Genomic DNA, 23,141 nt, shown 5'->3' with positions numbered 1-23,141 from the left:
TAGTAATGCAAGACTGTGGCACTCCTCCTCAATGAACGTTGGAAAGATGGCGACGGCATACGCACAAGCGAGAGTCAACTGTACCGGCGGGTAGAAAGTGCTCTAAAGAGACACAAATCCGCCTCTCTTGCAAAGATTAAACGGTGCAAAGTCTGTCTGGTCTCGCGTAGACATGGTTTAGTCTATGCACGGCTAGGAACAAGAAGCCACTGCTTTTCTATGGAGCCTCCGGATCGTAACAAGCCCAGCAGGTATGTGAATTTGTTGAACAGACACTACACCATCAGGACCTCGCACTTGCCAAATAGGGAGCTGAACGTGACACTGCAGTCGGCTCTATGGGAGCGCTTGCGCATCCCTTAGAAATCGACTTCCTGTCAAATAGTGGCCCGCGTGCAGTTACTGCATTTGCAACGCTGGAGTTGCAAACTTTTTGGAGCAACATTTTCAGGCGTACTTTGCTGCAGATATTAGCTTCCCGTCGGATTCTCGGTTGCTAGAGAGAAAGACAAAATGCTCGCCAAATGATAAGGTAACGTTACGAAACAATTACCAACCTCTGTAACAGTGCAACATGTCAGGGAGCGAGCTAGCTAACTGTCGCTTGTCACTTTATTGTTCACCCGCAAGTTCACCAACAGAAACGGGCAGAGCTGAGGCCACATACATTTTGCAACGTGGGCTCGTAAGGTTGACTTGAAAGTATGGGGTTGTATATTTGGGACTGCCAGACCATGCATTTTATCATGACACCGAAACAGAAACTTCGCGTGCTTTAGCTAGCATGTTGCTCCACTGTTATTGTTAATCCTCCAGCTAGACTTGGCGCTGGTGTTGTTGTTGTCGTCGTCTGGCACGCCAATGCTGAATCATGAGATGGGCATCGTTGCTTGCAAACGTTTTTACACTTTATGTAATTAATTTTATTGGTATAATTTTAGTTCCTTGGATAGGTATGAAACTTACTGCAAATGTGTGTGCAGCAACAGATTTCCGATGACAAGGTTACTGGACGATACATGTGTGCAATCTCGTTGAAGAGTGCATTCACGCAGACACTCGTAAGGTGTTTTTAGGAGACGTGCTCATCTCCTAATCGAAATTCCGCAGTGTTTGCCCCTGACTGCTGGCGACAGACCCTCAGGAATCTGCTGTTATGTCTTCCCCTCTCCTCCCTTCGCCTCACATTCAGTTGTTTGTGTGCAGAGCGAGGGAGCTTTTGAGTGCATTTATCACGTCGGACCAGCTCTGTCATCCACGATAATCCTGGTTTTGAGCAAAGGGCTTGTTTTTTGTTTGTGTTTTTGTCGCCCTTTTCGGTAATGGTTGAGTACCAGCCAGTTGTTATTCCCTTGCACCCACTCAGTCCGAAGTGGACACACAAACATCTCGTATGATTGTGCAATACTGGCCATGTAAATGTAATTGCTGTTCTGCATCGTTGCATAAAGAAGAATACTGACCATTTAACCATGCTATTTCTGGACAAGTTGACATGATTGCAAAAGATTTATTTTCACGTTTTGTGGCAATTTATGCCTTGGTATTGTATTACTACTTAGCATTTATTGAAGTTACCATTTCTATTTGAAACATAAAACCTGGACCACTATAAACAATAAGGGCTACAGGCCTGAAACTGTATAGTTTGCAGGAACACAATGGTTGTCAAAACAAAATTCAAATGACAGGCCCCACAACATGCACAGATACATTTGTCTTTGTCCTTCTATCCTCCTCGATGAGCATACATACTTTAAAAGTAAAAACTGACAACAGTTCTGAGATGTGCTCGCTTTGAGGGTTATCGCTATCGTTGCACGTAGAGAGGTCCTTTGTCAGTAATGTCTCATTGTCAAAGACATTGTGGCTCACAAGAATTCCAGAGATTTCAGGATGTGGTGTACTGTGCGTAGTGGCGAGCTGCGTGGAACCCCGGAGAACTCATTAATGCCTGCATTCGCCGGGAGCACAGGCTGTAGAATACAGATGGACTCAAACATTTGCTAACTGCATCCTATCTCTGCCCACACCTGCTTTAGAGAAATTAGTGCTGCTCTCACATTCTGTCCCCCTCATCTGCCATTTCCTTTTAAACAAAAGGATCTTTGTAGCTGCTAAAACTATAACAATTGATGTTGTTATAGGACAATTGATGTTACTGACTAAGTTTGTGTAAGACGATAAATGATCAGGAAGGGAAGATAGTTAATATAAGAATAACAGTGTTTGTCTGTTTGATTTGACATTTATGATGTGCGCAACTGAAAGAAGCTGAAATGCAAGTTGAAAGTCACAAAGGTTTGACTCTCGAGTTTCAGATTAAATTTCAAAGGTGGGGCACACTGCTGCCTGCACTGCTTTTATGATGCAAGTGGAATAAGGTGAAAACCACCATTTACCTCAAGCTTCAGCCCACAGTCAGCAAGCAGTGTCTACATTTAGATACATTTAGATCATGTGACTTGTTGTGGTTGATGGCACAAGCATCCACTGGTACAGTAAGGTCTATGTCTTGTCTTAGACTGGGGATGTTCCCTGGTGTCAAGTAATGCATATGGCCAGATAGTAAGCACAGTAGTGTTTACGAAACACACTGACCTTCTGGTTCTTATGAATTAAAGTGGCTTTTTGCATGTAGTGTCATGTCTTGTGGAAACAAACTCCTCTATTGTGCATATAGTATGCTTTGCACATAGGAGAGGTTGGGAGGTCCAGTCCTGGCAATGTCGCTCTGTTCGAGAGATGGGTGGGGTCAAGTGCGTCATGTTCATTGTTTTTGAATTCTGTCAGGCTATGTTGCAAATTTTGATCACTGTATCAGCTCTGTTTATTTATCAGGGATTGACAGCAGGTCAGAGATGCATGCTATTGTATGCATGAGCTACACTTCCATTGAGATTTGGGTACATGTGCACAGGTTCTATACTCCTTTAACCTCACCAGTTGGGCTGAAATTAGTAGCCAGCAGACACATCCGTTTTGCTGTAGGGGGTAATCAAAATCTGGATTGAGCCTACAGAGCATCAGTTATGGCAGCATGACCTAATTGGTGGAGTGTGCGCTCTTACAAAACCACAGCCACCTTCTCCTCCTTTTCCTCCCTCTAAAAAACAAATCCCCTTTAGTTTTGGCATTGTGAGCAAGTGTGCTCACTAACCAGCTGTGTGCTATTCAGCTGTGGGCCTCACGGGCCACGTGTCACAGCTATACAATAGAGTGTCCCTTCCTGCTACAATAGCGTGGATGGTTGGTGTCAAAGGTCAGGCCCCCCTGACTCTGGCAGCCCTTGGTATCACTGCTTCAGTCGCTATACAGAAAAGACTCTCGGTTTTGTGCGGTTTATTATGCACTCAGTGTTTCTGCCTAAGGGCTTTAGCATTCCACTGGCCTTTATTGGAGCCCCAATGAGCCATCAGATGAGCCATTGAGACCAGGCAGACACCATCTGCAGTGATAATTCACTAGTGGCAGCCAGTCAGGGACAGCTTGAAGACCATAGTGCGGCTATGACTAGGGAGTAACTTTCTTTGTGTGGCCTGCACCGTAGGTTTAGGAAAAAAACAAAGAATTCAGAAGAGGAATTTGTGCAGTCTTTACTGCAGCAGCTCAATCTCTGTGCTTGATGTGTCTCATGGCAACCAAACAAACAACCGGCATTGATGGCGTCATTGGTTCCGCTGTCATTCCTGAGTGATTTAGTCATGCTGTTCCGTGTAGACAAGTGTCTTTTTAAAAACTTGGTCTAGTTGCTTCTCACATGCATGCACTATTTCTGTCCTCAGACACCACACGCCCGTGCACACTTTGGAATGTTTACAAATGTGCGCACTAATCTGATCTTACCTGTCATGGACACACTGGGAAGTTGACAGTGTTTACCCTATATGCTTTCTTTATGCATTGTCCTGATGGCTGTCTCGATTTTTACATAACAAAAACACAGCATTTTGTCCGTTGTTGTTGTGCTAAATGCCTTATTGTAACACACAAGATTGCTTACTGTGCCTTCTTGTGCCTGCATACTGAAAAGATCACTGTCGTGTTTTGCTCCTACAGAACAACCCCCTTCACAATTTCCCATACAATACACTCATAAAGGCACCAGTGTTCTTTCATTCTCGAGTTATTTTGTAATTTCAAGACTGGATGCTTTTGCTATTGATGTTATTCTTGCAGTATGTTTCGATCATCAAGCCTTGTTTTCAATCATATGGCATTTAAAGTTGCAGGATTTGCAGCAGGTGTCTGTCTGCCTTGCACGTAGTTCCACAGCTGCTCCCAGGGGACTGGGTGTGTGTGTGTATAGAGACAGATTCTGCAGTGGGGCAGATGGGCAATAGAAGTCTGGACTCTCTCGATGCGGCTCCTTGAAAAGCTTAAGCAAGTGATTTCCAGATTAGCCCCCCTCCCTTAACACTCACACACTCCACAGTGAGTGTGTGCCCCTTTCAACTCCACGCTGTCTGGCACGTGTTGGAGAATGCCTTTCAGTCAGATGATCGATGGAGGGACACATGGTGACCAGGATATAGAAACGGCCGTTTCATGCCCCTCCTCTTCTTTCTCTCTTTGTTTTTGATGGCGAGGTCAGACCTTACAACCTTTCTCTCTAATCCTATTAAAAAACCCTCAGAAAGGCATTAGGAAGCAAAGCTCTGACATTGTTATCTGGAAAGGCGTGCTGCTTGCACTCTTGTTTTTCTTTTTTTTTCTTTTCCTTCTTCCCCCAGAGGAAAGTGTTTAAAGTGATTATAGTGTTTCCTTTCTGCAAAACTAGATGCAACATATTCTGCTGTGGCCTTTTATTATCTGAAATACACAGAATGTTGTTAAGCAACCACAGTGTTCACATCTTTATTGTTGCTCAAGATTTACTATAATCAAGTGAAAGTGGAAGTGTTTGGACACGGTCTAACAACTTCTACACGCTTAGGGTGAGTGAGTTCAAGTGCTCCATGAAATCTTGACTTGCAGTATCTTTGATGACTTAGCAGACAGTTAATAAGGGTTACTGTTTCTTTCTCTCTGGATGAGCCATTATGTTTACCTAGACTGAGAGAGGGTGCCAGTAGAGAACCCACAGCTTATTATCCTGCGTCTGGACGGCTGTGGTCATGCACACCGCATTTCTGCTGTACATTTGGGAGGCGGCCAGTCAGGCTCCAAAGGACAGACAAGTTGTCAGTCTGCTATAGGTAGCAGCAGACATTCAGTCTAGTTGCAGTTTAGCAAACCTGTTTGCTGCGGCATTAGAGGAGATTTGCTGCACACTGTTATGGGTACAACAACCCAGCCTCATTTGACCTTGTATACACATTTCTTTAGTGTCCTTGACTAAAATAGTTTCATAATGCCAATGCACTTGCTTGCTTTTAACATCATTTCCAGGTAAAAGTGTTCATTGTACAGATGCAAATCCAGCCCATGTCAATAGTTTGTCCAGTCTGTTTTTGCCACAATGTGATTAAATGTTGACAGGCCGGCAAAGCCAGGGGAAGATGCATCCCAACAGAACTCTGAGGTGCGTGAATGCTGGGACTCGCCCAGTGAGGAAGAGGAACCTCTGTATGGCACATCACCTCCTTATACCCCCCGTCAGATGAAACGCATGTCTGGCAAGCATCACAGGAACAGCCAGGCGAGGAATACCGGTCGGTCTCCCAACAAGGGTAAATCAATTAATTTATTTGACTGAAGTATATATAAAAGTCTTATTAAGTGTTTGAAATGTTTGTCCTTTTCTAGAGCAGTTTTACATGCATTGTTCTCACTGTGGTGTGTACTTTCTGTGTTTATTTCAGCGGACCTTATCCCACCTGTCCTGAAAGAGAGTCCCAGGCCAGCGGAGACCCCTGAGGAGCATAGCTACAAGCAGGGCAAGAAACAAAGGGCCACACTGCGCTCCACTGAGAGAGACCATAAGAAGACATTTGAAGGCTCCTTCATGTTGGATCCACTGTCAAAGTCAAACCCTTTCGGTGCCCTCAACATGGATCCCAGGAAGCATTACTTGAGCTTGGGCTGCAGCAGTTGCAAACTTCCTGTGTCCATGCCCCATATTGCCCGGACCCACCGCCAGACCTCCCGGACAGACTGTCCCGCCGACCGCCTCAAGTTCTTTGAGACTCTGCGGCTGCTGCTCAAGCTCACATCTATGTCCTCCAAGAGGAAGGAGAAGGAGCAGAGGGGCCTGGAGAACATGGCCTTCATGGGTCACAACAACGAGGTCATTTGGTTGGAGCTGCAGGCTTGGCATGCGCGGCGCTCCACCAGCGACCAAGACCTTTTTCTTTTCACTGCCCGCCAGGCCATCCCTGATATCATCAATGAGGTGCTGCACTTTAAAGTCAACTATGCTAGCCTAAGAGGGGCCCAGTGTTCAGGGTCTGAATCAATCCAGGGGGATTATCAAAGTGTCAGAGATCTAGTCTGTGGAGAGGAGAGGGAGACCAACCACTGTGGAGTAGATCCCTGGGGCTTTAGCGCTTTCCCCTCATCAGCGATGAATGCAGCAGAGCCTCTGGGCTCTGGCGCTGATTGTAGGGAGCACCTTCAGCGTCAGCGGCTGGCATTTGAGCAGGTCAAACGTGTTATGGAGTTGCTGGAGTCTCTGGAAGCTTTGTACCCCTCTTTGCAGGCCCTGCAGAAGGACTATGAAAAATATGCAGCACGAGACTTCCAGGGCAGGGTGCAGGCGCTCTGTCTGTGGCTCAATATCACCCAGGACCTCAACCAGAAGCTGCGTGTTATGGCCACTGTGTTGGGCCTCCATGATCTATCCCGTATCGGGTGGCCTGTCTTCGAGATCCCGTCACCTCGCTGCTCTCGTGGCAATGAAGAAGAGGAGAATGAGGACGATGAGGAGAATGACTCAACAGCCACTTTTACAGCTGAAAGCGATGGAGAGGACAGGGATGCTGAGGAGGAGGAGGAGGAGGAAGGATTGGGAAATGTAGCAGAGGGAGAGTTGTCTCCCTCCCTGATTCCCAAATTGGCTGGATTGTTGTCAGAAGAGGAGTTTCTCCCAACTGCCACTGCAGGAAGTGCAGAAGCGGTTGCAGGAGGGGGCGTATTCTGCCCCACAGCCATCTACAGACCGTTTGTGGATAAAGCTCTGAAACAGATGGGACTGCGTAAACTGATCCTCAGACTGCACAAACTGATGGACCGCTCTCTTCAGAGGTCCAGAGCAGCGCTGCTCTGCCACACTCCTGCACTGGAGGTGAGGCTTCTTTTTATTTCTTTTAATTTTTTTTACTACGCACGTGATGAGTACCTTAATTTCTTGTGGTGACGTATATACACACACACACAATAAATAAATTGATGAGTTTCTTGCTTCAGGGAGTTTTCAAGGTTTTCAAGGTTCTAAATTATGTGTCAGTGTTATTGTGTAGCATAAGAGCACTAACAGCTTGATGACCAACAGTAATATACAATATCAATGAACACCTCTGGAAATTAAATTAATATAAATATATAACACAATACATAAAAATGTCAAACTACTAAGAAAATTAAGGTAAAAATAAGGATGAAATATACATCAAAATGCAGCCTATTGAATAGTGCTTACATAATAGAACTGACTGATAAATCAATTAGTTGACTGACAGAAAAGTAATTGACGAGTTTTAAGTAAGTAATCTTTGAATTTTGGACTGTTGGTCATTGTGATGGTCTTTTTTCATAACTTTCTTACATGTATTGACTAAATCATAAAACAAAGTCAACAGATCAGTCAGTAATGGAAATAGTTTGTGTTATACATTTTGGCAGACAATATGAATTGTGATAGTAGTAGTAATAATAATAATAAATAATAATTTACACGTTGAGAGTAAAACAAGATCCAGGATCACGACTGCATTATTTTTTTTGACTAGCTGATTTCACCTTCAGGTTTGTTATAAAAGTGATACAGCCTGACGCATGATGTGGTGCTTAACAGTCAAAGTAGATGCAGTATTCTTTCATCAATTTATAAGACAGAGGGGCATACTGTAGAAGATGAGGTAAAAATGCCATTTTTCCAAAAAACGCTAATGTGTGGTGGAATGCGAAGTGATGTGAGCCCTAGTTTGTGCTCATTTAAAAACAAAATATTTTTTGCCTTGATTGGACAGACTGAGGTGAAGAGTGAGCAAAAGCAGTCAAGAGCTATTTTTAATGTTTTCAGTGCAAATGTTAGTAATTTAATTAGGCAAGAAGTCTGAGCCCAGGCTATGAACAGCAGAGGATGTGTTGACACGTTGAGAAAGCTAGAAAGGGGGCAGTAAAATGAAGAGGATTGTTATTGAGTTTATCGCAGTGGATAATGAATTCATCTGCGTGTTGGAATAGAGCAATTTCAGGAAGGTTCAGACACTGCCCTCCTGCTGCAAGTGTACAACGAGGATTGTGAACACTTCTTGGATTGTAGAGTGAGTGAGATTAGGATGTTCAGAGGTTGTGGCGTGAGGAATGAGGAGGAGACACAAGTTGACGCTTTGCACAGAGCTGGTCAAAGATGTTTTGGTAAAGTACGCCATGTAATCCAAAAGGGATCCGTCTTTACAGACTTACCTTTGTAGATGCCTGTATGAGAGTGGGCAGCCCTGATGGCTCAAGCAGTGGAAACAGTTTGAACGATAAAATAAAAATGTAAAACAACATTGAATTTACTTGGAAGCCAAGTGTTTTTCTTTTGTGTGTTTGTGTGACATGCTGAATTAACTATCTTCCACCTGCAGTTTTCAGACTTCCCAGACCCCATGCTGTACAGCGATTATCTGCCAGAGCTGTCACGCCATGTGTCCTGCAGTGGTCCGACTCATCCAGAGCTCGGAGCGGACCAGGTCTCCTGGGAGGATTTGTTGGACATGGACCTCCCGTCCTTCCGTCCAGCGTTCCTCGTGCTGTGTAGGGTCCTTCTCAACGTCATTCACGAATGCCTTAAACTGCGACTTGAACAGAGGCCTGCTGGAGAGCCTTCACTGCTCAGTATCAAACAGGCAAGCAGCTGCTGAAAAACTTACTTTCTGTACATGCTGCACCACTCATGCTGAATGACATGACATATGAATGACAAAACAACATATTTAGATATTAACATTTTACTATTATATTAATGGGTATATTAACAGAGCTGCAATGAATAGTCAATAAATCGATTAGTTTACATTTATTCATTTAGTTGACGCTTTTATCCAAAGCGACTTACAATTATATGTATGCTATATATGTCAGAGGTCGCACGCCTCTGGAGCATGTTTCTTATCCATTGCGCCATCGCCACTTCCTGTTGTCAACTATTAAATTAATCACCAACTATTTTGCTAAAGGTTTCATGGTTTGGGTAATTTCTAAAAATTTCTTTTTTAAAAATAAAGGCTAAATTCCCTGATTCCAGCTTCTAAAATGTGAATATTTTCTGGTTTCTTTTGGGTTGTGGACAAAACAAGGCATTTGAAGAAGGCCTCTCAGGCTTTGGAAAACACAGATATTTTTTAACATTTTCTGTAGCAGACAACTAATTGATTAATCAAGAAAATAGAGCTGTGCGATATGATATCTATCGTTTGACGATAGAAAGATGTCTTATCGTTAACAATTATGCTCTATTGTTTATTTCGTAGTGTCACAAATTCCACACTTTACCATAATATTTCCGTGAAGGTGCTTTGCATCACGATAGTTTTACGTTGGATATTCAACGTCTATCGAACATCCAATGTAAAGCTATTATCCAGCAGTTCCAGCCATGATGTGTCTGTCAGGTAAATTTTAATGGCTTGCCCACGGACATTTAGTTTACTATCTAGTTCACCAAGACATGCTGTTGATGTAATGTTAGCCATAGCAGCAGGAGAACTGTGAGTATTGCAGTCTGGAGCTGCTGTGTTGCTCTGGACTGTCTCTTCCTCTTGTTAGCGTTGCAGCATCAAGTAGCAGCAGTTCGCTAACCCACAACTTAGCTAACATTAGTTACATTACAGGCTGTGTCGTTGTTCACTCTATATCATGGTATTTGTCATGTTGTTGGATTTCTCCAATATCGCATAAGTTACCCCACCTTTATGATGCAGAGAAATATCATGAGTTAATGGTGGAAAGTAACAGTAACTCATGATATTTTATTGAATTTACAAAAATTTTTATATATCGGGATATGAAATGACCTATATCGGCATATGAAATGACCTATATCGGGATATGAAATGACCTATATCGGGATATGAATTTTTTGTCATATCGCACAGCCCTACATTAGTTGCAGCCCTAATGGCAGGTATACAAAGGCTAATCCCTGTGTTTTAACATTTTGTTTGTGCTCTGCAGTTGGTGCGTGAGTGTAAAGAGGTTCTTAAAGGTGGTCTTCTGATGAAACAGTATTATCAGTACATGCTGCGGGGCGTGGTGACTGATGCTCAGGGCTTGCAGACAAATGCCAATATTGATGAGTTTGAAGAGGACCTTCACAAGATGCTGGTGGTAAGGCTCCTAACCTTTCTCCCTCCTCTACCTAAAGTTGGACAGACAAAGGCTTTTAAATCTCGTGGTATCTAAAGTCTGTTGCTGCTTTTATAGGTGTACTTTGACTACATGCACAGTTGGATACAGATGTTGCAGCAGTTGCCACAGGCCTCTCACAGCCTAAAGAACCTGTTAGAGGAGGAGTGGCACTTCACCAAGGTCATCACTCCTTACATCCGTGGAGGGGAGGCCCAGTCTGGGAAGCTTTTCTGGTCAGTCACATACATAAGCTCATTCACAATTGTTCTTTCCTTGAAGAAAAAGAGGGTTTGCTTGCTGTCATCATTCATCCTGTTCATGCAGGCCAAGAGATCCCTTACTAATGCACTTTCAATGTAAGCGAAGGGAGAAAAACTTTGCAGTCCTGGTTCTGTTCAAAAATACATTCTACAGTTTATCTGAAACCTCTATGAGGCTTCAGCAGTCTGAGATAAACATATCAAGTGGCTATCCAGGGCTCTACACTTTTTAGGGGCGCTAGTGCACAGCCAAAAATTAAGGGGCACAAAAAACCATTTATGGTCTATTTTTTTTTTAAACATTACATATGCAACAATAAACATACAGTATGCATAGAACACATGGGCAAATTGAAGTAATTAGGAGATTACTAAATAATTTTGAAACATAAGACCTACTAACAGAGACCGGGATGCATTATGCTTCATGAATACATCGCTTTTCAGGGCAGAGTCTGTACATTCTTTTTAGGGGGTAGGGTTTTAGCATTTCATCCAATCCTTCCTTTCAATCTTCTTATTGGACATATTTATGTTTAGGAATGAACATTTGAAGTTACTAAAACGATCCAGTTGAAATCTGTAGGTTGAGTTGACAGAAACCGTTTTAAGTGGCAGCCTAATTGACGTTCACAGACCCGAAAGTGAGATACGACAGAACCTGTCCCAAAGATGGTTGCATACACTAAAAGTTAGTTACATAACTTAGTGATGTGACAACTCAAAGAGTTGTTGGAACTACAAGAACACCTGATTATATAGTTGTGTTACAGAGCAATACGTATATTTTTTAATTCATAGAAGAATGTGGGCAAAGCCGCTGAAATCGCTTTTCTGCAGGTTTACGGTTGTTAAACAGGCCTTTTGATAAATTATTCTTATTTGCTTTTTATTCACAAAGGTTTTGTTTCAGGTACAGTAGCAAGCAGAGTTGTCGTCAGCTACAGTAAAAGTTTAGATTTCTTTGCCTCTCTGCCCTGGTGTGTGTTTGTGTGTGTATGTGTGCAGATGTTTAGCCCCGCCCCTCGGTCAAATGCCGACACAGTGCAGAGGAAAGAGAGACAGAGAGTAGAGGCTGCAAGCGTAATCATAAATTACACCAAAAACATATCTTCCGCTCGGCTAATGCCACTCCCTGGTTTAAATTACATCTAAAATGACTGACCTTTAAAAATAACCTGGCTTCTTAATAATTTAGAACCAATTTGTCCAACACAGACAGCTGAAGCCTCATATTAGCTTCAGATAAACTTTATAATGTATTTTTACACTGCGGGGCGTGGTGACTGAGACTGACATAGCAAAAGGTCTTCGTTTTTGTAACGAAAACAGAGAGAGAGATGCAGTCAGCTCATTGAGTGGCGCCGCTCTTTGCATCAGGAAACTCACACTGAAGGATCAGTCTCTCACTGCCTGATGCGCTGTGTCTATTAAACTCCGGTTGCGGGTGGCGTGTGAGTGAGATGAGCACAGACTGCGACAGTTTCACATGATCGCTCCTGTGTGTTGCCCCACTTGTCTGAATTCTGTTCAACTCTAATTGTAAATGATTATGTGTCCCTTCTTGTCTGAGAAGGGATTAATTTGGTGCTAGCTAGCTATGAAAACCGCTCACACAGCGTAGTGAAACATTTTAGCTGCCGTTGAAAATTTGTCTGGCGAGTATTGCATCATCTGATCGGGTTTTCTTATTTGCCTTTTTAGCGACCACCGATCAAACAAGTTAAAGCCATTATCGTCCGATTATGATCAGTGACCGATCGATCGGAGTACCCTTAAACCTATCCTTTAAGAGTGTTACTAAAATTTATATTTTATGAAACTGAGGACTATTTTGCTCTTTGCAGTGACATTGCTGGGATGCTGCTTAAATCCACTGGAGAGTTCCTTGATGCCGGCTTGCAAAGGAGTGGTAATGAATTCTGGGAAAGCGCTGATGACAGCACCGCCTCAGATGAGATCAGGTAAGTGGAGTAACATGGTTATTAGATGTCTGGGTCAGTCAGTGTTCATAATTCCCTTTTTGTCCTTGTAGCGCTGTTTTTAACTTTTAACCTTTTTAATTTTTAAAGGCGGTCGGTTATCGAGACTAGTCGGTCCCTTAAAGAGCTGTTCCACGAGGCCAGGGAGCGTGCGTCCAAGGCTCTGGGCTTTGCCAAAATGCTTCGAAAGGTGAAAGACAGCAGTGAAGAACTTTTTTCTCCATTGAAATAGAAAGGCAAAACAGTACTGCCTGTGCAGTTCATCTGTGACCCTGTTTTCTCTGCTCCCCAAAGAACCGGGACTGTGTGTTTTGACACTCACTTTGTTTGCTTCCCCTCTCTGCAGGACTTAGAAGTTGCTGCGGATTTCTGTATCACTGATGGGGTGACTTGTCTCCTGGAGGCACTGAAAAAGAGAAACTATGTCAAGGTTTGCTTTTCTGTTCATTTGTGATCATTCTTTTCTGTCCTCGGGTCATTTATGTACCAGATTAACTTCCTCCTTTTATATCCAGGTCCAGATTCCAGGCTTGGAGGAGCTGCAAGTGTTTGTCCCCTGTGGCTTGATGGATCAGCGGCCTCTCATCCTGCAGCTTCTCAATGCTGCTGCTGGCAAAGACTGCTCCAAAGAGCCTGATGAAATTGCAGAGGACGATGCCTACCTGCTCATGAGTAAACATGGAGCTGGGGACTCCACTACTGATTCGGACTGGGCTCAGTGGGACGGAGAGCTGCTGAAACTGGTCCCCCAGATGGAAACTGTTGACACTTTAAGGGCTATGAAAGTATGTGATGATGTCTAATTCAGTCTGTATGTATGTATGTGTGTGTGTGTGTGTGTGTGTGTGTCTGGTGTTGACAAGCCTCTCACTGGTCCGATATGCTTTCAGGTGGAGAACATGCTCTTGATAGTGATGCAGTCAGCTCACCTGGTGGCCCAGCGAAAGGCCTTTCAGCAGTCCATGGAGGATGTGCTCACTCTTAGCCGGGAGCAAACATCTAGTCAGCCTCTCATCGCGAGTGCTCTGGAGGAGCTCAAGGTATTTACATAACCACATGCTATGATCTGTAACCTGTTACAACACTTGTTTATTTTGTGTTGTTGTAAAGACACGTGCATGTTGGTGTCCTACTTTAAAATCTTTTTTTCACTGCAGCTGCTTTCAGTTTTATTTCCGCTCTATTAACATCAACTGAAAGAAAGGCCACTATCAGGCCAGATTTCAGAAGTTATTCTCAAAAGGGAAGTCATTCAACTTTGATATACTACATTCAGAGCCACAATACCACATTTAAATTCTCACACACGTCACAAGTCTTTCGTTTTGAATGCTTTCACTGATAGCTTTGAATTAGTTTTTGCCACAGTACCTTTTTTTTTTTTTGAAAATAATAATAAAAACATGCTAATACTCTTCTTTCTATTTCTTCTCCCCATCGTTCTCTCTCCTACCACAGGATGAGGCATTGCAGCTGTGCATTAAAATCAGCACTGCCATTGACCGAGTGGAGTTCATGTTCACCACAGAGTTTGAGGCAGAGGTGGAGGAGTCCGAGTCAGCCACTCTGCATCAGTACTACAGGGAGGCAATGATACAGGGCTACAATTTTGCCTTCGAGGTAACTGTAACAAAGTGTTTTGAGCTTTTTTTTTTTTACTAAAGAAGCACACGATTTAGATGAGATAAAACATATTACATGTGTACATTAAAAGTAAATGGATTGTATTTTACATGTAATTTACTTCACCAGACCCTCTCCGGCCTTGGAACCACCCACCATGTTCTGTCCAAATCCTGTGGGAAACACTGAGTAAAAAGCACATTTTGTCTATTTAATTTATGCAATGGGAAAAAATAATGGCAAAATAAAAGAAAAAATGTGAATGTACTTGTTCGGCATTCGGCAAATTTTTTCATTATATTCGGTTTCAGCTTCGGCCAAGAATTTTCATTTCGGTGCATCCCTAACCATATGTATCATCAATATCATCATAATTTTGATTTAGCCAAAAACACACTATATTACATTTCATTCCTTCCAGTATTCACAACATATATTATGAGTCTGGACAGACATGGATGTAAAGTTCAGCTTGACTGGTTGGCGGAGGCAATTTAACTGCAGGGCGGTAATTCTAATTGTTGTTATTACAGTACCACAAGGAGGTGGTGCGCCTGATGTCAGGGGAGTTCAGACAGAGGATTGGGGAACGCTACATAGCTTTTGCCCGCAAGTGGATGACCTATGTCCTGACCAAATGTGAGAGTGGCAGGGGCACCAAGCCCAGGTAAGGCCTTATCAGCTGAGCACACATTTTTGAGTAATTCACTTATGTCTCTTTTTTTGCATCTGCCAGCTAGTGTGGTGTTCCTGCGGTAGGTTTGAGAATGTTGCTCAGGGATGAATTTTGTAGCATTGCTGCAAAGAGAGTTAAAGCCAGGCTCTCTACCCGGGCATTATCCTCACTAACTAATAAGCCATCCTACTAGTGCAATTAATCTTGGATAAAGTAAAAAAAATAAAATAAAAGTTCCCTGTCACCTTAAACAAATTGCAGATATAGACCGATAAAGGCTTTTTTGTTTTTTTACAGAGAATAGTTTATAGTAGATAATTGGGTTTTGTTTGTGTCATAAATTCCTAATTTTCCCTGCTGTTTGCTATTTTTTTCCGAACTATATTTATCTGCAAAAGCAGATATATTTATCTTCTGTGTTGGAGCCACACAATACATACATATTGGAGCCCTCTTTGTCAAGAGCTTTTGCTTTCAGCCATAATGAGTTACCATGGCAACGTTGTACTCTGACAACAGAGTGAAGACTTTAGGTTGTTTCATTTATTACAACTGCAACAATAGCATGAGGTTTTAGAGACATAACAGAGAGCTTTTAAAAAATAAATAAATATAATGGCGGAAATACAAACAAAAATGGTACACTTAACAGAGAGCATGAGTCAGTTGTCATAATTGTATTATTTAAACCTCTAGCACCATAATACCTCCTGCTCCTACAGAGGAGAACACAATGAGCTACTTAGAACATGTCCTTAAGGATGAAGATACTGAAATCTATTTCATAATTAATCACAACTGTTAGACATGCTCTCAATACTGCACGATCAGCTGACATGCTTCTCAGAACAAAACCAGCGCTTTATCGTCTCATATTTGAATGTCAACCGTAAATTTTTAAAATTTAAAGACCTGGTTAAAATGGGAATGGTAGAGCGGGAGATAATGCAATGAACAACAACAAAAAATTTTGGGATGCATTTATTGACTGCCATGTTTCACCTATAGGTGGGCGACTCAGGGTTTTGATTTTCTTCAGGCCATTGAACCTGCCTTTATATCAGCCTTGCCAGAGGATGACTTCCTGGTAAAGTGCCCTGTTTTCTTCTCTTTGTCATTTTCCCCAAATTGAACAACAATCATGCTCAGAATATAACATATATTATCTGTTGACTGAATGTGTCTTTCTGCAGAATTTACAAGCTTTGATGAATGAATGTATTGGACATGTGATTGGAAAACCTCACAGCCCAGTCACCGGCCTGTACATTGGTAAGCTGCTCCTCTGTAATACGAAGTATAGGTGACTTCCATTTCTGGAGTTCAGGATTTATTTGCAACCTGGGTGTCACGGGCTGTTACACAAAACGGGCACAACAGCAGTGAAATAGCAATTCTATTCCTATAGCAAAGAAGCAACAATATGACATATAAGTGTGTTAGTCTGAGTAACCTCACTCCTGCTCCTTTGAGCAACTCCATGCTCCTGCTCAGTGGCCAACAGTAGACGACTGTGGTTTACCTAGGTAAGTGTGAAAGTGTGTATAGTGTTACTTTGCTCAGCAAACTTTTCCTGATTCAATAAAGACAGAGAGAACACAACACAACAAAGCAAAGAAAATCAGCAGGCCAACTGGTTTCTTGATGCACAAGGTGTTTGTGTAAACAAAGACATGGAGGCAAGAAACAGTGGTGCACAAATGTTGCACAACATGTCTATCTATGACTTGATGAAGAAAAGCAAACAGTGGCTTTCATATGGTTATATGATTACCTGACCCCTGGATGTATGTGGTTGTAAAAATAGGAGCACTTCGCCCCACTAGATCAGAATTACTGTTATTTCCTTTTGTAGGTGCCTTGGCTAAATTCAGCATTGGGTATTTTTCTTTTCAGCTCCTAGGAATAGTCCTCGTCCTGTAAAGGTCCCTCGCTGCCACAGTGACCCACCAAACCCCAATCTGTTCATCCCTAATGCTGAAGGTTTCAGGTAGGCGGTAGTCCCAATAATCTGTGTGCCTACCGTGTTGTAACTCTTTCCTGCATGGTTCATTGTGCTTCATTACCTTTGCTCTTAATGCACTGTAGTTGTTGAGCTTGTGTGTAATGTGAGCTTCTGTGTGTGTAGCTGTGAGTATGTCAGTGGTCTTTTTTTTTTTTTTTTTTTTTTTTTGTATTGTGAGTGAGTGAGTGAGTGTGTCCTTCAACCAGCCATCCACTCACACCCTTAAACATATCACATCCCACGCAAGCCACCTTACCTCTCAAGACGGAGCTCCTCAGTTTGTTTTTTCACCACACAGCTCTCGAAGTCTCCCCTGTGATCTCCGGAACCAGCTGTTCCCAAACGGCCCTCGCCCTGTCCCTCAGGGCCTGGGGGAACACAGCCACACCAAAGCACCCAGCAGCAGCCCCTATGACGTCAGGTAGCTTTGTGCCCCCCCCCCCAGTCACCTGGTAGAAACTGCTGTCAAAATACATTCTCAGATACAAAAACAAAAGATGCCATCACAGTTTCTTTTATAAGGCTTCTGGAAATTGGAGGAATTGCTTCATAATAAGATTTGATATCTTTTATTTGCAGACCCTAGGACACTTTGTATTAGAAAGTATTCACTAAATCCTTTAAGCATGAGCTGGGCACCAAAAGGTTTTATACTATTTGTGATGTAATATAAAGCTTTAACAGTGAATTTTAAAAGGTGGAAATAATTAAATTATATGCATTTTCAGCCTTAAAAGTGTTAATGTAGCTTTTGCAAGCCCCAAATGTCACCAAATCATCAAAATGGCCAGAAATAAGTCTTGTTACTGGTCAAGGGAAGAGACTGTGATTGTTGTGCATGGTGTGAAAATGAAAAATAAAACACACACTACCTCATTGAAAGAGTGTGCTATGACATTCTGCTTTTTAGTGCTATTAACATCAGTCTTGCTTTGACGCTGGTGATTCACTGCCATTAGATTTTGGGTTTTTTGTGTGTGCTCTTTTGAAATCGGAACATACACTCAAGGGATCTAACCTTCAAGTGTGGTTGAGCTGTATAATGACTGTGATGCATGCGGAACTGTGAATGATGATGAAGATAAGTTTTAAAAGGGTTTCTCTTGGTCAGATGGTTTTAGTCTGTTTTTTTTAAAATATTATTTTGAAATCCTAATGCTGGCTCTTAAGCATAAAATCATGTAGTTTCTGATTTGTTGGATTATTTATATAGTTTGTCATTTTATTTAATATAAGCACATGTCTGGGAACATTTTCCCCAAAAGCATCCAAGGTTTAAGACTATCTCTATCCCCTTTGCAAGTCATTAAATGCTTTTAGGAGGCAGTACCATGTAATGTTTTCACAATTAATTAAACATAAAAGGAACCACTTAGTGCACAAAATCCAGTCATTTTGAGCATAAAAAGAAAGTGCTGTGTTTGCAGAAGTGTTTGCACTCTGTGTAGATCCTTAATTTGGCTGTTAACAGAGAACCCCCTCCAGACAAGAAACATACCATCTGAATCAGTAGTTTTTGAGTCAACAGCGTTGTTGCATCAGTTTCTTCCATGTCCTTGCAGGGGATCCAGTTTTCATGAGAATGATCGTCTGTCATCGGTTGCAGCAGAGTTACATTTCAAATCTCTGAGCCGCCACTCCAGCCCCACGGAGGACAAAGAAGGTGTGTGCAATAAGTAATCAGCACAGCCATCCCCATCATTGCATATGAATCTTCCTGATTTACTGAAGTGTGTCTTGTCATTTCCTTCTTCAGAACCTACCTATCCTAAAGGAGACCCCAACAGTGCTGCACGCCGAAGCTGGGAGCTCCGCACCTTTATCAGCCAGTCCAAAGGTAAGATTGTTGAGGCATGAGGCAAGTTGGATGACTAAAACATATTAAAAAAATTAATCCTTTTTTTCGTCTCAGACACAGCAGCACGGCAAAGCCCCATGGAGGCTGTCCGTCGATCCATTCGCAAGTTCGAGGAAAAACGCTATGCTGTGATGAAGCAGCGCAACATCATCGGCCAAGTGTGCCACACACCCAAGTCCTATGACAACGTCATGCACGTTGGGCTCAGGAAGGTGACCTTCAAGTGGCAGAGGGGCAACAAAATAGGTACAGATGTCTATTGACTGCTTTTGTTGTGATGTAGGATATTTAACGAACATACAGGCAGTGATGTTATGTCTGTATGTGTGATGACAGGTGAGGGCCAGTACGGGAAGGTGTACACATGCATCAATGTCGACACTGGTGAACTAATGGCCATGAAGGAGGTATGTAGTCCAGGAAGAGCAATTCAGTAGGTCTTCAGTAAGATCTGCAGGTAGCGGTAACACATTTTTATTTTGTTTCCAACCAGATCCGATTCCAGCCGAATGATCACAAAACAATCAAGGAGACTGCAGATGAGCTGAAGATATTTGAAGGCATTAAACACCCAAACCTGGTGCGATACTTTGGAGTCGAGCTCCATCGGGTAAGAGGCGTACATATATATGTCAGTTCAGGCATCACACATTGCATACTGAAACATTTGGGTATAAATTTGCATGCGTGTCACCTGTAGGAGGAGATGTACATCTTCATGGAGTACTGTGATGAGGGCACTCTGGAGGAGGTGTCCAGACTCGGGCTTCAGGAACATGTCATCAGACTGTATAGTAAACAGATCACAACAGCCATCAACGTCCTCCATGAACACGGCATTGTCCACCGTGATATCAAGGGTTAGTGTCACGTGCCCGTTCTCTTATTTTTCTTATTTATTGTCTTTTTAGTTGCCTTCATTTCTGAATGAACTCAGCATCTGTTTACTGACTACTATATTTAATTTTTTATATCAGGAGCCAACATCTTCTTGACATCATCAGGCCTGATTAAGCTGGGTGACTTTGGCTGTTCAGTCAAGTTGAGAAACAACACTCACACCATGCCAGGGGAGGTGAACAGCACGCTGGGAACAGCAGGTGAGAAATGATACTTTGTGCCTGGGTTGCATGCCTGCACTAGAGGGCACTGTGGCTTGATGTTAAATTTTCTTCCCCTCTCACCAATGGATATCCACCCACATGCTATGATTAGTGATGAATATGTGATGTTGGATTTCTTTTGTATCGGTCACTTGGCATTATGCACAAATATATTTCTTGAATCTGCTTTACGTGATATTATTGTATTGCTGCTTAATGAATCCTTGTGGTGTAACATTATTATTTTCTGTCTTAATCAGCATACATGGCACCTGAAGTCATCACCAGAGCAAAGGGTGAAGGTCATGGACGAGCGGCGGACATCTGGAGTTTGGGCTGCGTTCTTATTGAGATGGTGACTGGAAAGGTAAGTACTGATGGAAAAGATCCTCTCTTTCACACAGAACATGAAATGTCTTGCCTTAGTCATTATTGACAGTATGCATCTTGTACAGCAGTGAAACGGTAGTGGTTGTTTGAGCTATCTAATGCTCATTAAGCTTGTCAAATGCATGCATGTAAGGTGTTAAACTTATATCCTCCTCCTTTTTTTTTTTTTTTATACTTTTGCAGGAAATTCACTACACCAAACACAGAAGTAAAAAACCACAACGGAAATGATGTTTTGTTCTTATCTTTTTATCTCAACCTGCAGAGGCCCTGGCACGAGTATGAGCACAACTTCCAGATCATGTACAAAGTAGGCATGGGCCATAAACCCCCCATCCCGGAAAAGCTGAGCACAGAGGGGAAGGACTTCCTTGGCCACTGTCTGGAGAGCGAACCAAAACGCCGCTGGACAGCTAGCATGCTGCTAGACCACCCGTTTGTCAAGGTGGCGTGCATTTTAAAACAGTGTAGTATTCTTTATTAGTGATGTTTATCGCCAGATTAAAACCCCTCCTGGAATCACATCTCATGAGTGCAACATTTACACATTTTGAGTGAAAACATTTCATTTTTTGAAAATTATTTTTTACAAATGGGTAAACTGGTCATCAAACAGGTTTCCATTACAGCTGTTGTCTCTTGTCTGTTTCAGGTTTGTACGGATGAAGAGTAAATGGAACCTCCTCTGTGGCTTTTAAGTTTACAAATTAAAGCACTACTGTACATGTTGTTGGCAAAATGAAAAACTGTGGACGTGGAGAAGAGGAAGTTACAGCTGAAGGCACATGGAGTTAAACTGAGGAACTAATACAATATCATTTCAGATGACAACTGGACCTACGGAGTTATAGGGTTGTGTCTTCATATACCCATGGATTTGGGGGTGGGTGGGACTGTACATACTGTAAGAAGAGGATTGGCTTTAATTCTTGTATACAATATTGTAAAGTTAAAGTAATTATTGCCACATTTGTTGTTCTCACTGGTGAAGAGACCTCTGAAAAGGTATTGAGGAATACAATATTTTTTTTTTTTTTTTTTTTTACAAGTGGGAGGGGAGACAGAATCTATGGCACTTTTAAACTGTTTACCCAAGGGGCACTTGAGTAGAGGAGGGAGGAAACCTTTTTCAGTCATCCTTTGAGGCTGAAAAAGGTGTGGTAAGCCTCACTGAATGGAAGGTTTACCTTTCAAATTAATTTATCACTTGTCATTTGACAAGCACGGGCACTAGGAAGGATGTTTTCTTTTAAATGTAATTTTTCTTTGCCTTTGCTGAGGAGTAAATGTCAAGTTGGAGCAATGTTCAAGTCTACTGGTCGCCGGTGAAGAGCTGTTCACCTGACTGGAACGTAGCCAACTGAGAGGAGAAACGGCCTGCTCTCCCTCCCTGCTGCTGACACAAAACATCCACACAACCAAACACAGACACTGACACACACCACAACTTCTGGTCCTCTGCTGCTCTTACAGTGTTTGCTATGTACAAACAATATTAATAAACCAATTGTTTTTTTTTTTTTTTAATGAAATGTGTATTTTTTTTTCCCACCATGCCATTGATTAGTAGTATTACATTACTATGAAAGAGGTAGTTTTAATTAGAGCTGACAATAAAATTATTTTATATATAAATAAATGAAAATGTATATGCTATTTGAGATATAATATGCACAAAGCACAAACTATTCCAGCTAGTAAGACAGGTTCTAATTTACATTAATTTGAATTGACACATTTGTAACAGCTTTCCTGTTTGCATTTTACCTCACTGTACTGCTTATTGTGAAAGGGTGACCAACCAAAAAGGTAAACACTGACAGGCTAAAACTGGACGTATGAAATGAGATTAGATTGTTGTCTGCAAATGGATATTTGGCTTGACACAGTGCAATTGACGCTTTTGCCACATTAGCTAAATGTTTTCAGTGACTGAAACTGAATCTGATCAACCCAATTAAATTAAATTAACTTAAATAAATGAAATTGAATTTAAGCCGTGACTATTGATTTATATGTGCCAATGGTGCCGTCATGGACTTCACAACACCAGAGAGCTCAGTCCATGTGACTGGATGGGAAATGGGAAAATTCACTTTCTAAGCAAAGAGGCGAGAATAGTGGGTTTTAAAGACACAGCAGTTGCAGAGCTAGCACGGTTTAGTCCCACTTTACAGTCACAACATCAGACAACACAATTTTATTAATCCAGTGGCAGAAAGTAACACCACTGAATAAGTACTATTTTGAGATTCTATTCGTATATATTATCATTGCGATCTTTAGTTACTAGTTTGCAAATTCACATTGACAATACCAAATAAATTATGATTTATTATTATTAATTTTACTTTAGTAAAAGATCTGAGTATACGATCTGTTCGCACAATAGCTCAGGTTTAAGGAGCCACCAGAGTCCCATTGTCATGTACTAGTTTCAAAGTTTAAAGCCTTAAAACACAACCACCTCCTTGTGTCACACACCTGACTTAGTGCAACTAGAAATTGTATCATTCAAATCTGTCAGCTCAGGCCTAGTGTTGTCCCAGGGTGTGACAGCAGCTACCCTTACAGCACTCAGCCTGTTCTGACTTGTCTGGTCTTTATAGAAGTTCTTTGGATGTATAAAACCTCTTGAAGCCCACTGGGTCGCTTGCTTGAGCTACTTAGATCATGCACACCAAAGAATTATTTATTCAGATTTACCAGCATGGTGTCCCATTGGCTGATGTACATGGACATATAAT

At 42.1% G+C, this 23,141-nt stretch overlaps 1 protein-coding gene across 3 annotated transcripts; it reads left to right on the top strand.

Annotated features, from left to right (window-relative positions):
* Positions 1–38: 38 nt before the first annotated feature.
* On the top strand, positions 39–22,390 carry map3k4 (mitogen-activated protein kinase kinase kinase 4). 3 transcript variants are annotated; one of them, XM_038737543.1, is made up of 27 exons: positions 39–251; positions 5,482–5,672; positions 5,805–7,225; positions 8,736–8,996; positions 10,324–10,476; positions 10,573–10,730; positions 12,605–12,721; positions 12,830–12,929; positions 13,086–13,169; positions 13,255–13,524; positions 13,630–13,779; positions 14,198–14,359; positions 14,896–15,029; positions 16,047–16,125; positions 16,232–16,310; positions 16,935–17,028; positions 17,342–17,464; positions 18,606–18,706; positions 18,800–18,880; positions 18,956–19,147; positions 19,238–19,308; positions 19,395–19,511; positions 19,602–19,761; positions 19,879–20,001; positions 20,265–20,371; positions 20,660–20,839; positions 21,047–22,390. In XM_038737543.1, exons 1-27 carry the CDS (start codon positions 220–222, stop codon positions 21,065–21,067), a joined length of 4,761 nt encoding a protein of 1,586 aa, XP_038593471.1. In that variant the 5' UTR covers positions 39–219; the 3' UTR covers positions 21,068–22,390. The 3 variants fall into 3 exon arrangements, with proteins under 3 accessions (XP_038593471.1, XP_038593473.1, XP_038593472.1); XM_038737544.1 differs by lacking the exon at positions 39–251 and adding an exon at positions 369–532; XM_038737545.1 differs by lacking the exon at positions 17,342–17,464.
* Positions 22,391–23,141: the final 751 nt, after the last annotated feature.

The sequence above is a fragment of the Micropterus salmoides genome, unplaced genomic scaffold, assembly GCF_014851395.1.
Source record: "Micropterus salmoides isolate LMB-PRFRI ecotype aquatic unplaced genomic scaffold, ASM1485139v1 Ms_hic_scaffold_22, whole genome shotgun sequence".
NCBI lineage: Eukaryota > Metazoa > Chordata > Actinopteri > Centrarchiformes > Centrarchidae > Micropterus > Micropterus salmoides.
This window is presented reverse-complemented; position numbering and strand designations above follow the sequence as displayed.

Bases quoted from the DNA above. Each gene is read 5' to 3' on its own strand.
- map3k4 (XM_038737543.1), top strand. From the start codon at position 220: ATGGAGCCTCCGGATCGTAACAAGCCCAGCAG. The intron at 16,126-16,231 runs GTAAAGTGCCCT...GTCTTTCTGCAG, and splicing joins TGCCAGAGGATGACTTCCTG to AATTTACAAGCTTTGATGAA. The intron at 18,707-18,799 runs GTGTGTGCAATA...TTCCTTCTTCAG, and splicing joins CCCCACGGAGGACAAAGAAG to AACCTACCTATCCTAAAGGA.